The 15,035-nt window shown below is 49.8% G+C and overlaps 1 protein-coding gene across 4 annotated transcripts in view; it reads right to left on the reverse strand.

Annotated features, from left to right (window-relative positions):
• The window catches only part of LOC133109612 (low-density lipoprotein receptor-related protein 1-like), a 151,054-nt gene that overhangs the window by 3,232 nt on the left and 132,787 nt on the right, over nucleotides 1–15,035 (reverse strand). For 2 of the 4 annotated variants that reach the window (XM_061219014.1, XM_061219013.1), the window contains exons 68-88: nucleotides 14,745–14,861; nucleotides 11,589–11,695; nucleotides 10,761–10,893; nucleotides 10,109–10,231; nucleotides 9,890–10,012; nucleotides 9,100–9,237; nucleotides 8,376–8,513; nucleotides 7,891–8,010; nucleotides 7,328–7,728; nucleotides 6,621–6,799; nucleotides 6,383–6,489; nucleotides 5,985–6,104; nucleotides 5,402–5,578; nucleotides 4,488–4,628; nucleotides 4,004–4,177; nucleotides 3,473–3,634; nucleotides 3,049–3,229; nucleotides 2,549–2,650; nucleotides 2,096–2,169; nucleotides 1,719–1,812; nucleotides 1,285–1,323 (exon numbers count right to left, since the gene is read on the reverse strand). In XM_061219014.1, the coding sequence (XP_061074998.1) occupies nucleotides 1,285–1,323; nucleotides 1,719–1,812; nucleotides 2,096–2,169; nucleotides 2,549–2,650; nucleotides 3,049–3,229; nucleotides 3,473–3,634; nucleotides 4,004–4,177; nucleotides 4,488–4,628; nucleotides 5,402–5,578; nucleotides 5,985–6,104; nucleotides 6,383–6,489; nucleotides 6,621–6,799; nucleotides 7,328–7,728; nucleotides 7,891–8,010; nucleotides 8,376–8,513; nucleotides 9,100–9,237; nucleotides 9,890–10,012; nucleotides 10,109–10,231; nucleotides 10,761–10,893; nucleotides 11,589–11,695; nucleotides 14,745–14,861 (2,950 nt within the window). The remainder of the gene's footprint in view (nucleotides 1–1,284; nucleotides 1,324–1,718; nucleotides 1,813–2,095; nucleotides 2,170–2,548; nucleotides 2,651–3,048; nucleotides 3,230–3,472; nucleotides 3,635–4,003; nucleotides 4,178–4,487; nucleotides 4,629–5,401; nucleotides 5,579–5,984; nucleotides 6,105–6,382; nucleotides 6,490–6,620; nucleotides 6,800–7,327; nucleotides 7,729–7,890; nucleotides 8,011–8,375; nucleotides 8,514–9,099; nucleotides 9,238–9,889; nucleotides 10,013–10,108; nucleotides 10,232–10,760; nucleotides 10,894–11,588; nucleotides 11,696–14,744; nucleotides 14,862–15,035) is intronic. The other 2 variants (XM_061219017.1, XM_061219015.1) reach the window with 1 other exon arrangement.

Raw genomic sequence — 15,035 nt, forward strand, 5'->3', positions numbered from 1 at the left:
ACAATACTGTGTACTTGCACCTTTCAATATATTTTTACTGCTTGGCTTATTGGACAGGTGAGTTTCATGCATCTAAATTGTATTCAGAATAAAGCACATTAGAGTGCAAAATTATGTTCCACCCTCTGTAATTATTATAGCTATCAATGTAGCCATAATAACACCAACTTTTGAGAATATGGTAATGTGATCATTTACGTTTAAGCCATTAGGTTAGCACAGGGATTCAGTTAACTCATAATATTCTAATTGAATGCATCATTGTGTTCACAGCTATTAAATGGAGCTTTCAAAATGGATGGAAAAGGTAGATGCAATGAAAACAACGTTGCACTCGAAGAAGAGCATTACAGATGAACATTAAGGGGGAAAAACAAACCGCTCAAACCTGGGACCAAAAGTGCTAAATAGAAAAGGCAGAATCTCTGATAGCGGGTCTTTAGCTGTCTGAAACAAACTGTACGCTCTCCACATTTGCAAGCCCTTGGCGTCTCGGGGCCTCGGAGGCGTTTCAACAGTAACCGCTCACGCTTGTAGACCTTGGCGAATGCTGGATTTTGGACATTTGCATTTTCCAAATGCCCGCTTGGAACAATGCAGGCATGATGCTACCTCTCCCGCCACCATATATTTACACACATGAACAATAACATCAGATATTTAACAATGGAGTGAAGGGGAGGGGGAGGGCAGGTCTTGCACAGACAGATCTATTTCCCTTCGTGTTCAATAGATCACTTTCCTGTTTTCCTGGGGAGCGCGGGTTGAGGAGACCCTGCTCGAGCAGTAGGGGGGGGAAGGACAGTCGGGGGCTCTAGATGCACATGGAGAGGCTAGCAGCACAAGCCACAGGACACAGGAACACAGCCTGGTTCCACGCGGAACCAGATGGCATTCATAGAGGGGGGAGAGGGGAACGGAGAGGGTGGGACACACGGGAGAGTGGAAAGGCTCATTTCCGCCAGGAAAGGTAACTATCAGCTATAAGCATAACTATAACCACAAAGTGCGTGTTCTCCCCAATCCGCATCAGAAAATATCGTCGTGCACACCGGCCAATCCAGTGGGTAACACTGTTCACGACAGTTATTGGTTAAATGTGCTTTACTGTATAAGTGTTTTTTAAACTTGTGGCCCAAATGATGTCCACTGTCGCAGTAAATGATTTTCTCTAGAGTGTATTTCTGTAGACACTCGTTGACTTGAATGGACAATTGGCAGTTATAGTTGATAGTCGTAGTTATCGTTCGCGGTGGAAACAAGCCTTAACCCTGTGAGTGTTACCGCGAGCGTCTGGAGCAGGATTTGCCCAGCCTTACAGACCTGAGGGACAGGAGAGAGCGCAGTTATTCACAGCAGAAAGGACGGAGAGCACCGCTAACACCTCCAGAGAGGGAGACACCGAATGGAGAGGGGGAACAGAGCGACAGACAGAGACGGAAAGACGGACCGAATGGGCGGAGAGCGCGCGTGCTACTGCGCGTGAGTGAGAAAGCAGAGAGGCCGAGACAGAATGAGAGAACGGTGAGCGAGAGAGAAAATGAAGAGAGAAAGGGGTAGAAAGTGTGAACATGAGAAAGAGTAGCAAGGGAGAAATGGAATAATGCCGGGAAGACCGGGGGGTGATGGGGGTGAAAGATGAACGGATGAACTGGGTGTTGCAGATGGGTAACCTGCAGAAACGGCAGTTACCATAACAACCGTGGCACTGTACTCACCCACGCATTCTCTTCCTGTACCACAAGATGGCGCCAGCGACAAGCAGCACCAACAGGAGCAGCAGGAGCACTGGTATAACGATGGAGGCGGTTCCTGCAAAAGGCAGCGCAGTGTCAGGGCTCAGGATTGGTGCAGTGTCAGAGCTCAGGATTGGTGCAGTGTCAGAGCTTAGGATTGGTGCAGTGTCAGAGCTTAGGATTGGTGCAGTGTCAGAGCTTAGGATTGGTGCAGGGCTCAGGGCTCAGGATTGGTGCAGTGTCAGGACTCAGGGCTCAGGGCTCAGGACTCAGGGCTCAGGGCTCAGGATTGGCGCAGTGTCAGGGCTCAGGGCTCAGGATTGGTGGAGTAGTGTTATGCCGTGAGAGGAGAGACTTACTGCCGCTTGAAGCAGAGGAGTCCACAGCAGCACTAGGCGTGTCACAGCGATATCCCATCCAGCCTGCAGGACACCTGCACACACACACAGGGTCAGAGGCATTCAGCAGGTGTGTGTGTGTGTGTGTGTGTGTGTGTGTGTGTCTGTGTGTGTGTGTATCTGTGATACATGTCTGTGAGGACAATTGATAAATTAATGTGCTGTTTACAATGTTCTGATCCCTGCTTTCCAAGTGCATGTGTGATAGTATTTGTGTGTGTGTGTGTGTGTGTGTGTGCAGGTGTTTTAGGTGTGTGTAAAATCTTCTATGACTGTATGTAATACAGGGTTGTATCTGTATGCGAGTATGTATACATGTGTATGTATGTACGCATCTGTGTACATACGCGAGTGTGCTGTTTTCTGTGCGTGTGTGCAGTATGTGTGTGTGTGTGTGTGTGTGTATACTCTTACTGGCACTCTGGCAGCTTTGTGCGGGGGTTGATGGAGCACTGTCCGTAGATGCAGTACTCTTTACACGAGTAACAGCTGGGCTGGACCCTCCCATCTGAGCACCTGAACACAGCACGAAAAACCATGAGCAAACTCACCCCCCTTAATCTCCAGCTGCTAAACACGATACGGGCACCCACTGTACACACACACTACCAAACCTGTTTCTGGAGAAGCAGGGCTGGGCAGCCCTGACCTAAAAAAACAAACAAGGGCCCCCTAAAGTGCCTTAAGGTGCTTCAGTCACCTCCTGCTCAACTGACATTTAAGAACCGACACAAAATCGAGCTGGAGAAGTCTCTTCCAACTAAATCCGGCCCAAATTGGACCGTCGCCACAAGGTCTTTTAGCAGTCCTGTGGTCAAAGTGGTGACACCCAGCAGGGCTCTCAGCCAATCACAGGTCAGGATAAGAGCAGGGGTCTGCGTTGCCGGTGGGCGGGACGTGGCAGGGGACGGTACCTGCAGGTGACGTCTCCGTTGGACAGGAAGACGTTGCGGATGCACTTGCCCTCCCAGCAGTAGTGGCACTTGTCGATCTCGCAGGAGTGCCCGTTGTACTGCGGGGGGCAGCGGCAGTGCTTGGCCCCGTTGGGGGCCTGCAGACACTCTCCGCCGTTCTGGCAGTGCCCCTCGCACGCCCCTACGCGAGAGGGAGCGGGCGTGAGCACGGAGGAACGACAACCGCAGTCACAAGTGTATTTTTTTACAAATAAACAATACAATATACCAGCCAACATCTTTCATTCACAATAAATGTGCTGTACTAATATGTTTTATATATTATTTTAGCCTAAATGAGGGGCAGGCCTAGCTCCTGTTGGTATGTGGAGCCTCTAACCACGCCCAGCTCGTTCCTGCACTTGCGGAAGTAGGGGACACTCACGGAACTGGCACTGGTCTCCCAGGAAGTCGTCTGGGCAGCGGCAGGTGGGCTGGTTGCCCTGGTTGACGGTGCAGTTGCCGCCGTTCTGGCAGTAGCTCTTGCAGGTTTGCTGGTTGCAGTTGGGCCCGGTGAAGCCCGTCTGGCAGCGACAGGTGGGCGTCCCTGAGACAGGAAGGGAGGGAGGGAGGGAGGGAGGGAGGGGGGAAGAGTGGTCAGGAGGGCGGTCAACGACCTACGCTTTCACAAATGCAACGGCTTGAGGTAAAGTGGAGACAATTTCGAGTGCTATCATTAATTTCTCATTAGATGACAGGCTTATACCTGTAATAGTACAATGGGCTTCCCTAATTTGATAGACAAATATGAAAAATGAGTCCATATTCAGTGACAGCTATCAGTTACAGAATGGGCAATGTTTGGCAGAGAGCATAGAAAACCAGCGGGATAGTGACCCAGGACCAGTCTTGCGTTGGACTGCAGGGGTCGGTGGAGCGAACTGCGTTTAGAGGCAGACGGGCATGGCCCCCTTACCTGTTGGGGAGGCAGTGCAGGTGCCCCCGTTCTGGCAGTAGTCGCGGCACTGGTCGATCTCGCACGTCTCCCCGCTGTAGTTGGGCTGGCAGCGACATTTGGGCTGCTTGCGGGCATTGAGGAAGCAGCTGCCTCCGTTCAGACACTGCACTGTGCAGGGTCCCGCGGGCGGGGCTGAGGGGTGACAGAGAGAGAATTTAATATGGTGAAGTAAAACAAAGGAGGGAGGTGGGCAATGGGTGGTGCATTGGGCAGTGGTTGGGGCAGTGGGCAGGGCAGTGTTCGGGGCAGTGTTCAGGGCAGTGGGTGGGGCAGTGGGCAGTGGGTGGTGCATTGGGCAGTGGTTGGGGCAGTGTTCAGGGCAGTGGGTGGGGCAGTGTTCAGGGCAGTGGGTAGGGCAGTGTTCAGGGTGGAGGGTGGGGCAGTGGGAAGTGGGCGGGACGGTGGGCAGTGGGCGGTGGTCGGGCAGAGGGCGGTAACTCACGCCCAGGCGACTGCGTGGGGGAGGGCAGCTCCACACAGGTGCCGTTGTCCAGCGTGTGGCCATTGGGGCAGGTGCACACGGGTCCACTGGGGCTCAGGAGACACAGCCACTCACACTTCTTGCGGTCGCAGGGGTTGGTCACTGCAAGAGACGGTCACAGGGGTTAGTCACTGCAAGAGACGGTCACAGGGGTTAGTCACCGCAAGAGCCGGTCACAGGGGTTTTTCTTTTTTTAAAATCCTAAATCAGTGTTCTAAAACTCCACTGCTTTCCAGTACCAGTAGCAATGGTTACATCAGTACTATAATGTTCAGTTAAGAGCATTCTTCTCCCCTATTTGTGATCTTACACCTTAAAGGGTTAAAGACACATCCAGGCAGTGTGAACTGAACCATGAATAACCATCAAACCTCACCTTACGGGCATTCACATTTTCCAAACGATTCTCAATAATTTTTACTCATTCTTTATGAAACAGGTCCAATGAGAACTCAAATGTCATCTGCAGTGACAACTTAAATTAAAGCAGGTGGGGAATAATTTGATGGCCCCTGGCCAGATGTAGAGACAGAAGAGAAGGCCTATAATCTTTCAGAAAAAGTGCCACAGGATTTTTAATGACCGCAGTTAAGAGGGATGCCAATTCATCATCTAATCCAAATGACAGATACCACTGAATTACACCAGCAAGGACCAGTCCAGCTGTAAAACAGTGTACATTATTGAACCGTCTTTATTATATGATCCATATAGTACTTGTTATTCAATAGAGTAAATAATGTAGATTGTGCACTTGATTGAACGTGCATTATATTATAGAAACTGTGGCCTGTGTTGAGTCACATAGTCCCCCATGTTGTGACTGTAGAGAATCCACATTGTTGAGCAGAGATGGGCAGTTAGGGGACTCTTACTCTCTGGCTGCTTGTTTCGGTGGTACAGCACGATGTCGGTGGCGTGGTTCATGCCCGTGGTCAGGTTCTCCATGGTCCCCTTTCCGAACTTGTTCACGCGGAAAACAAAGTTGTTCATGTAGGTGACGCCGTAGATGTAGTCCTCGAAGATGTCTATGCTGAAGGGGAGGTGGAGGTCTGGGGTGGGTAGGGGCAGGGCGGGGAAAGAGAAGGTAGCGGATCGATGACTGAGTGCGTCTCTTTTACATTTGTAGAACAAATGGCAGCTGTGGCACCCAAAAGTTGTGATTTACTGTAATGTTACTACACTACATTAACAGACAGGACCATATCCACCAACCTGGGACGCACTGACACGATACAGGCTAGGGTCCACAACCCTGGTCCTAGACAGCCACAGGCTGTTTTTTGTTATCACCTAAATCAATTTACCCATAAAAGCAAGTGAGGTGAGTTCACCGTCTTATCAACTGATAGGCAATAAAAAGCAGCAGACCCTGTGGATGTACAGGACTAGGGCTCGTGTTTAAGACTTGTTATGAAGAAGTGCGTCTCTAACACTCGAACCCTCAGGCACACTCACTGTTTTTCACGCTGCTGACGGCCACCACGGGGTCGGTGCCGTTGAGCCTCACGCTGCCGATGACGGACAGTTTGGCGTCGGCCCAGTACAGACGCTCGTTGAAGTAGTCCACGGCCAGGCCTGCGGAGAGGGAGGGCAGACAGCGGACGGTGTGAGGGTGGGAGTCCCAGCGAGCTTCCAGGAGTGTGAAGGAAATAGCTATGGAGTTTGACTGACACGAGTGAGCTCAATGTGTGACTTTCTTTGTGACAATAACACACATAGGAAGATTGGGGAAATTGTACACTGCAAAATGCTTGCCTAAAGTAATCGTACGTGCATTTGTGACGTATCGTGGTCAGGGTGACAAGCAAATGTCTCCATTGAAAAGGAAAACCTTAGCCTAAGGTGAGCGTCACCTGTGGGCCACTGGATGTTGTCATGGACTAGCGTTTCCCTCATGGTCCCGTCCATGGCTGCAGTCTCGATCTTGGGATGGTTCCCCCAGTCCGCCCAGTACATGGTCCTGAGGGGCAAACGATAGGTTGAGAGATTGCACGGAGGTGGGCGATCGCGGCTGATATGGTGTAGTTCAGTTAAAGGAACAGCCTTTCCTGCTGTGGCTGTTTGACACCCCTTTGCCCCGGGTCCGCTCACCCTCTCTGGGGGTCCACCACGATGGCGTAGGGCTCGTCAATCATGCCAGAGATCAGGGTCTTGCGGTTCTGCCCGTTCATCTGGGCCACCTCGATCACATCCCGCCCGGAGTCGGTCCAGTAGATGTTCCTGGCGACCCAGTCCACCGCAATCCCGCGAGGCATCTTCAGCCCAGGGATCTGAGAGAGGTCAGAGGTCACTGATCACTGTCTGAGTCTGGCCAAGTTTGGTACGCAACACCAAAATGATTGGCAATTGGATCAATCATTGATCAATGGTGTCATGCAAAGTCCCTGCATCACCAAAAATTTAATTCTCAGGAACAGCAAAAACATACAGCATTAAGGTTTTATCACAGGGGTTTAGAACCAAATTAACATTTCCAGTACATATTAGTTATTTTCATGTCCCATGTAGAGGTGGGGTGGGGTGGGAGGGTTAGGGTCTAATGAGCGGATTACATGGTTCTATATATTGTACCTCAACGTCTGTTGATCGCCCTCAAATAAAAAAAATAAAGACATTTCCAGTACATGCAGCAGGACGACAAAGAATGAGCCAAGAAAAAAGACATACAGTACACACTTAATTTAAGAAGGAGTCTTAAGACTAAACAGTGATGTTTCTGAAGTGCAGCCATGATCTGACCGCTCGGCTCTTGGTTCTGAATAAGCGGCTCGTTGCTAAGTGACTGTGGTCCCGCTCACCTCCAGGTCGGTGATGCGCGTCTCAGTCTGCCTGCGCTTGCGGTTGGAGTTGGAGTTAGAATTGGAGTTGGAGTTGGAATTGGAGTTGGAATTGGAATTGGAATTAGAATTGGAGTTGGAGTTGGAGTTGGAGTTGGAGTTGGAGTTGGAATTGGAATTGGAATTGGAATTGGAATTGGAATTGGGCGAGGAGGCAGGGAGCTCGTAGACAGAGATGCGGCCTGTGTGCCAGTTGGTCCAGAAGATCTTGTTGGACTTGACGTGCAGGTCCATGGCGTTGATGCGGACGTTGGCGTCTCCCTGGAACGTCTGCTCGTACAGCCCGTTGGGCCTGCCGGGGTCCAGACTGCGGATCTCGTTGTCGTCGGCGATGTAGAGCACCTGCCTGTTGCTGTTGAGATCTGGGGAGGGAGTTTTCACAGTGAATAACAATGATAGATGTAGCTCATACATTAATGTGCATGAGGGCGTAAAAAGCGTCAGTGACTTCAGACAGCACTGGAAATAACAGCCAGAAAAAGAGAGACAGAGACAGAGAGGGGGAGTGAGAGAGAGAGACTCACTGTCAGCCTTGCAGGTGTCGTTAATCTTGGTGAAGTACTTGTGGCAGCTGCACTTGTAGGAGCCCTTGGTGTTGTTGCAGATGTGGGAGCAGACACCAAACTGCTTGCACTCATTCTTATCTGAAACGCATGAGCAAGAACACAAGGTTCGAATGTGCTCCCTCTGTGAGTGATCTGACTCATGGCTGTTAAAACTCAGCAAAGACATAGCTGCAAAAAAACAGGCATTTCAGCCAAACAGGGCGGCTTAGGCTGTTCTATTCCATAGTCCTACTTTGACATACATTACCCCATATGGCCCTACCTTAGATCCAGATTTCCACAACCAAAAATAAAGGATTGCATTTCAATTTGAGCTAAAATTGATAGATACAGAATTAGTCTGGTCCAACAAATATGGGTTGTATTTAATTTGAGTAAATTTGCTTAGACAGCTGTGTATCAGTGTCTGTATGGGGGTGCTGGGTAATGCTGGGGTGTGGCACCTTCGCAGGTGTTGTGGTCTGTCTTCTGGAAGCCCGGTTTGCAGGAGCAGAAGGAGTTGGTGCCGTTGGTGACGCAGTGCGCCTCGTCTCCGTCTCCGCACAGGGTCCTGTTGCTGCGGCAGTCGTTCAGCGCAGTGTCTGCAGAGAGGGGGCACAGCACACTCAAAGTCATTGAGAGGAGGAGGGGAGGGGGGGTGGCTGCCGCCAGAGGGACCTGGCAAAATTCCCACTCTGGTCACCTAGCATAATTACATTAATAATTCTCTCCCTCTGCACCTCAGCTGATGTGTGCGGTGTAATCATGTGCAAAATGGCCGCTATGCATCATGCAGGCGGACGCTGTGCGTTGCCGGCGGTTGAGGTGAGCTTCTTTCTTTCACTTTAATGACCTTTGAGACTGAGCTTCTGGAAGGCGGGGGGGGGGGGGGACGGATCTTCAGGAGGTTACATTTTGGGGGATGGCCTGGCATATTGAGCACAGATAACCTACGATATACTAATAGGAACAGAAAGTGACAGTCACCAGTGGGAGTGAGCAGAACTGCTGACACAGCGAGAGCCTCTAAAGGTGACATTGTGAAGGGACTACTGGAGTTGGAACATGTGCTGGAATGCCAGAAGTGTAACAAGCGGTCACAGAATAAAGGACTGTAAGGCGCTGTTTCAGGCTGTCTGGCGGGTCAGCGCGCTCCGCAGGTCTGCGAGGGTGGGCCCCGGGGCCTACCTTTCTTGCAGCCAATCTCGTCGGAGCCGTAGTCCTCGCAGTCGTTGTAGAAGTTGCAGCGCAGCGTGGAGCTGATGCACTTGCTGTTGCTGCAGGGGAACTCGTCCTTCTCGCAGACGGGCGTGGGCGGGGGCACCTCTGCGGACAGAAGGGAACGGCTCAGCCACAAACTCCCCATCTTTGGGGGCGGCGGGAGGGATTTTTTTTGGCGGGAGGGATTTTTTTGGCTGCGTCAATTTGATCAACATTATCTGGTATATGGGGACCAACAGGGGTTGAAGGCAGGTGAATTCCTAGTTCAATTCTTTCCTTGCATGGAAATACTTGTTGGGTGGGTCTTATTGTGCAGGGGTACATTACATTACATTACATTCAAAAGGCAGAGAGCACAGTGGGAGATGGAGTCCAGATGTTAAGATTTTACAAGCTCCAGACTCCAACTCCCATCAGCACCTTTGTGAAAGGCTCTTATTGTGCTTTGCCAGCTGCATGAGTCCTGTACATTTGGGAGGGAGACATAGACAAAAAGGGGGAGGTCAAATCTGTTGCCATAAAGAGATAACTCTGTTCCTATGGCAGTGCTTGAAGGTGGTGTCCGCAAAGGTCTACAGCCCAGTCAGGCACTGAAACAGATATTAAGATAACAGCACTGAGAGAGCCAGAGTCCCTGAGACACTAAGACAGACTTTAGTCTGACATTTTACTGTCAGTATGCTATCCTCAGGTACTCTTCAGCGGACGCCCAGAGGCCCACAGTGCCTCAGACTAACGCCCAGGCCAGGACACTCACGGCAGTTCAGCTCGTCGCTGTTGTCCCCGCAGTTGTCGATGCCGTTGCACTGCTTGCTGACGCCCAGGCAGACGCGGTCATTATGGCAGCGGAACTGGCGTGTCGGTGGGCACTGGAACTGCTCTGGAGGACGGGAGGAGGAACAGGACAGGCGTTAGTACCCACGGGGGGGGTCTCGCTGCGTAGAGGGGGGAGGGGGTCTGGGGAAGGGGCACTCACTGCACTCTTCAGGGTTCTCGTCCGAGTTGTCCCCGCAGTCGTCCTCTCCGTCACACTTCCAGCCCAGCGGCTTACACAGGGTGTTATTGCACTGGAACTCATCCAGGGGGCAGTGTCGCCCAACTGAGACAGGAGAAGAGCGTGGGAGAAAGAGAGAGAGAGAGAGAGAGAGAGAAAGGCAGTGAGACACCACAGCCACGGCCCACAGCTCCACACAGCCACACCACTGTTACTCCGGGCCTGGAACACTGCAGGGCTCCTCAACGCCATTTTTTAACTTGAACACCATCTGAACGCAACGCTACTGCCAAAACCAGGGGCTACACTGCCCTGGCCCAATCACGTTCTCATCTAATCAGCTGCACGCTTAGCAAGCACACAGAAGGGTTCAGTAGCGCCGAAGAGCAGATCCCATTAGCCAAGAGCATATGTAAGAGCATAATATCAGCTAGCATATTAGCATGCAGCGTATTTAATAAATCGGCCAACACCTGTTACAGTGCTACAATGCTAACATGTGTTACTGTGCAGACGAAGGCAGATATCACGGTAGCGGTTTCCTGGCGTGGTGTATCTCTCGTGCATACGAGTGGCAGCGCAGGAGTATCGGTTGAGAGCGCGGGGCGCTGCGGATCTTTCCGGAGATACTCACCCCCGCTGTCGCACTTCTCCTCGTCACTGCCGTCCATGCAGTCAGCGTCGGCGTCGCAGCGCCAGCGGATGGGGATGCAGTGGCCGTTCTTGCACTGGAACTGGTCGCTGTCGCACTTCAGATCGCAGCCATTCTAGCGGGAGGGGGGGGGACAGCCGTAAAGGCATCAGCACATATCGCTAAAAGAGCATCTCTATTCATCCGGCAAGATTCAAGTGGCCATCTACATTTATGGCAGTAGTTCTGGTTATTCTACAGTGTCCGGTGGTATTAGCCTACATTCAGGTATACAAACACAAAACGCAGAATGACACAGCCGATCTAGTCATTCCGTGTCTCTGGCCACCTGTTCCACATTCACACAATATGGGCGAACAACAGGTTTTCATCAGACTGTCATCATGTTGGAATGCATGAGGATATGTCTGCAGACCTGTTACCCATATGTGCTCAGAGAGGATGACTGCACCAATAGAAACAAGAAGCGCCTGTTCACTGCGTATTGCTTAAAGTCAACACTTTTATTGCTTCGTTAAGTCCTAATGTTTTGGGCAGTAGGCCTTTGTCTGAACAGACAGAATATTGGAAAGTTGATAATGATGATGGCAGGGACGATCGATGTTAGACTCAGCTCAGCGCCGAGGTAATGATCTGAAGGGCGTGGTAATGATCTGAAGGGCGTGGCCATGATCTGAAGGGCGTGGTCATGATCTGAAGGGCTTGGTAATGATCTGAAGGGTGTGGTAATGATCTGAAGGGCGTGGTAATGATCAGAAGGGGGTGTTACTGCAGAGGTCTTCCCTGCCGGGGGAGAGTGGGGTAGCTCACCTCGTCAGACCCATCAGCACAGTCGTGGTCTCCGTCACACTTCCACCTCCCCGCGATGCAGCGGCCATTAGTGCAGGCAAACTCGCTCTCCGAGCACTTCCGCGGCACTGAGGGGGCAGAGGGAGGGAGGGAGAGAGAGAGAGGGGGGGGGGGGGAGAGAGAGAGAGAGAGAGAGAGAGAGAGAGAGAGAGGAAGGATACCACAATGTGAACATTTTTCTCCACAGGAAGGGGATGTCAGGCACTGCACACGCACACACACACACCAACCTGCACTTACACAAGCTTATGCGCGTACGCACTCACACACACACACACACACACACACAGGCTTACCATACTGGGAGGACCAGGGTGTGGTCATGCAACATGGAGGGAGGAACAGGTACGAGAGGATAGCGTTTGGGAATGGGGAGGGCTTCATTCATGATTACATCACACTACAGTATGACATTGCTAAGCAGATGCTTTGAAGCTTATCCACAGCTAAGATGGTTCACAGTTGCGCACTTGTGGTAAAAGTGACCATGAACTGGTATGAAACTCCTGCAGTGCTTTGGAAAACAGGTAAACGAGCACGAGAGTCCCAAAACAAACAATATCAGGCACATGAAAGTATAATAAAAGAGAAGGATATGAGAGAAACCAGCACTGCAGTGTAGCTGGGAACTTCCCTGTCGGCCTTCAGATTCGATATTAATCTTCTGAAGAGTAGGTTTAAAAAACAAAAATCAGTTTTAAAGAACTCCATTGTTAGTGGTTGCAGAAAAAGAGAGCCAGAATTCCGGAAAATAAAATCTATAAAAGCAGATGTTCTTTTAAAGCTCTTTTTAAGATTACAATAGGTGATGACCGAGACACGAACCACAACAAAATAAAACTCCTGTTTGTGTGTTGTTAATTAATCATTGTTAAACAACACAATCCAGGAAAATATAGGAAAGCTAGCTCTGCTCAACAATAAATATATACAAAACAACAGATATATAGTCTGACCAATTTGTGTTTTGTCACTGGTGCTGAAGGCACATTTATTTAATTAAACTGAGCTTACTATTTCAGCTTCAGAAAAGAAAATAATTAGTTATCAGTTAGCAATTTTTGGTAAACAAGTACAACTCCAAGTTTAGGTTAACCGTTTAAATGTTTAACCATTCACACCCCTATTTGGACATGAGATTCAAAGAGAATGAAGTGACTAGGTCTACTGCCTCCAGGCGTTAATACCCTGTTCACTTCCCTGGATTTTCTTTTGGTTCATTAACTAATGTAATGTATAATACAATAATGGCATCATTGTGGTTTTAAGCTTTTGTCATTTGTTCAATCAGTTAAAAAAGAAAAGAAAAAAGAAGGCCTTTCCCTGTTTCTGTCCACAACCTAATGAAAGGGCGTGTGCCTTTGAGTGATATTTTGCTCTTGTACAGTATATGGCTACAAGACTGCATATCATCTGCCTTCTGAGCTACAATGGCAGACTCATACAAGAGGTTCTGCCCTCTAGTGGCTGGATGATTAAAAGCAAAAAAGACATTACCGCTGTGGAAGAAAGCAGTGAAATTGGCAGCTTTCACCAAGAGGAATACAGGACACGTGAAACATACACAAATCACACATGAACACACACTGGAGGTCTGTAAATGACGGCCCAAAGACGAGCATTACAACACAGAACAATAGCAAGTTGAATTTGACGCGTCCCACTACTTTTTGGGACACAAAACAGATGAACAGATTCATGCATCGCAGCACAATTTTTTCCTTTATCTAGTGGCTTGTACGAGCCACGTACCTTATGTTAAAATGTACATTTAAGAACACTTAAAAGGACACTAGTCCATAATTTGAGGTCATTGTTTCAGCTGTTGAAAGGTTTAGAAATTCTCAGTGGTCGACTTGACTTGGTTGACTGGCCACACCTTGCATCCAAGACAAACAACTTTCACATAGCTATGTGTCCCAGCCACATGGGGTCCCAGCATCTGTGGCTGCCCCAGATACCTCCTGATTTTAGGGTGTGGTGCCCCTTTAAATGTTCCCCGGGTTAGTGAGCAGACCTCCAGTGAAGAGATGTGGTGAACAAAGCACTACTGGAAGGAACAAAGGCAAGGCAGGGAAGGATCGGGGCGAGTTCAGGAGGCTCATGGGAAATCTGAAGCCAGTTATGGCACCTTACGGCAATAGCTCTGGGGTTCAGACTCCCGGCGACTGCGTTCTGAGATGACACGCGTAACTTTCGCATCCTGAACTCACCCTGTCAGGTCAGAGGGCTCAGTCAGGGTGAGGGAGGGGTGGAGGATGGGTGTTTTTTGTAAAGTGAAGACCTACCTCTGACTCACGCCAACAGGCCAGTGAAGAATGAAGAATAAACACAAGGCGAAGTGAGATGAGTCAATGGTCAAAGCAAAAAAAAATATTATGAAAGTAAAAAAAAATTATAAAAAACTTCACAAGACATGAACATAAGTCGTGTGTCTGTGCGCACGGTCACACACATCAAAAGAAGACGACAGTGTCAGAACCCTTGTAGCCGCCAACTTCAGCTGCGGAGTGGCTTGAGAAACTGCAACGCTGTGCCTCAAAGGATTGTGGGAATGGGTGCTGTTACATAATGAACCCGAGCTGACCGGTGAGAATGAATGAGGGGGAAAGAGGAGTTGGGAAGATGCATGTGGTGCTGGATTTTCACAGAGCTGAATAAATGTGCTTATAAAGCACAATCATTTATTCTTTCAATCTGTCCTGGCCCTGTTGGAACATGGGAAACTGTGCCTTGTTGCCAAGCTGGAGCAGGTGATATAGGCCACCCTAGCCTAATGATAAGGACCTGGACAAACTCAACTGCTGGGAAGCCCGTAGAAGTGCCAACCTCCACAAATCAAACTCACATTAGTCATTCGGTCTCTTCTGATCACAGTCTGGTCCCTCCTAAACTTTCTTCTCTAAGGAACCTGACTCCTACGTAGCCTTCTCCATGTAACTTGGTCTTCTCGGTGTAATGTGCCCTTCTCTTTGCAACCCGCCCCAGTCGATATAACATGGACACGCCAACGTAACAAGCCCCCTCAATGTATCCTGGATTCTTTTGTTCTCGGTAAATTCTCACAGATGACGAACCCTCGGCTGTCCAGTTCTGCCTCAGGGCTCCTGCACCTACCACACTTGTCCTCGTCCGAGTTATCCCCGCAGTCGTTGTCATAGTCACACTGCCAGCGGCCCGGAACGCAGCGGTTATTCTTGCAGCGGAACTGATAGGGCTCGCAGGTTCTCTCATCTGCAGACAGACAGACTACATTAAGGAAGGGGACCCGCCCTGCCTGCAGACATTAAACACACCAACTGGCAGGCTAAAGAATAGCAGCCTAGTTAAGTGACACTTACAGTACTAATGTTTTTCTTTTAGGTTGTACAAAGCGGTTGAAAAATGTTGGTACACCATCTTACTGCA

Source organism: Conger conger, chromosome 14, assembly GCF_963514075.1.
Source record: "Conger conger chromosome 14, fConCon1.1, whole genome shotgun sequence".
Classification (NCBI taxonomy): Eukaryota; Metazoa; Chordata; class Actinopteri; order Anguilliformes; family Congridae; genus Conger; species Conger conger.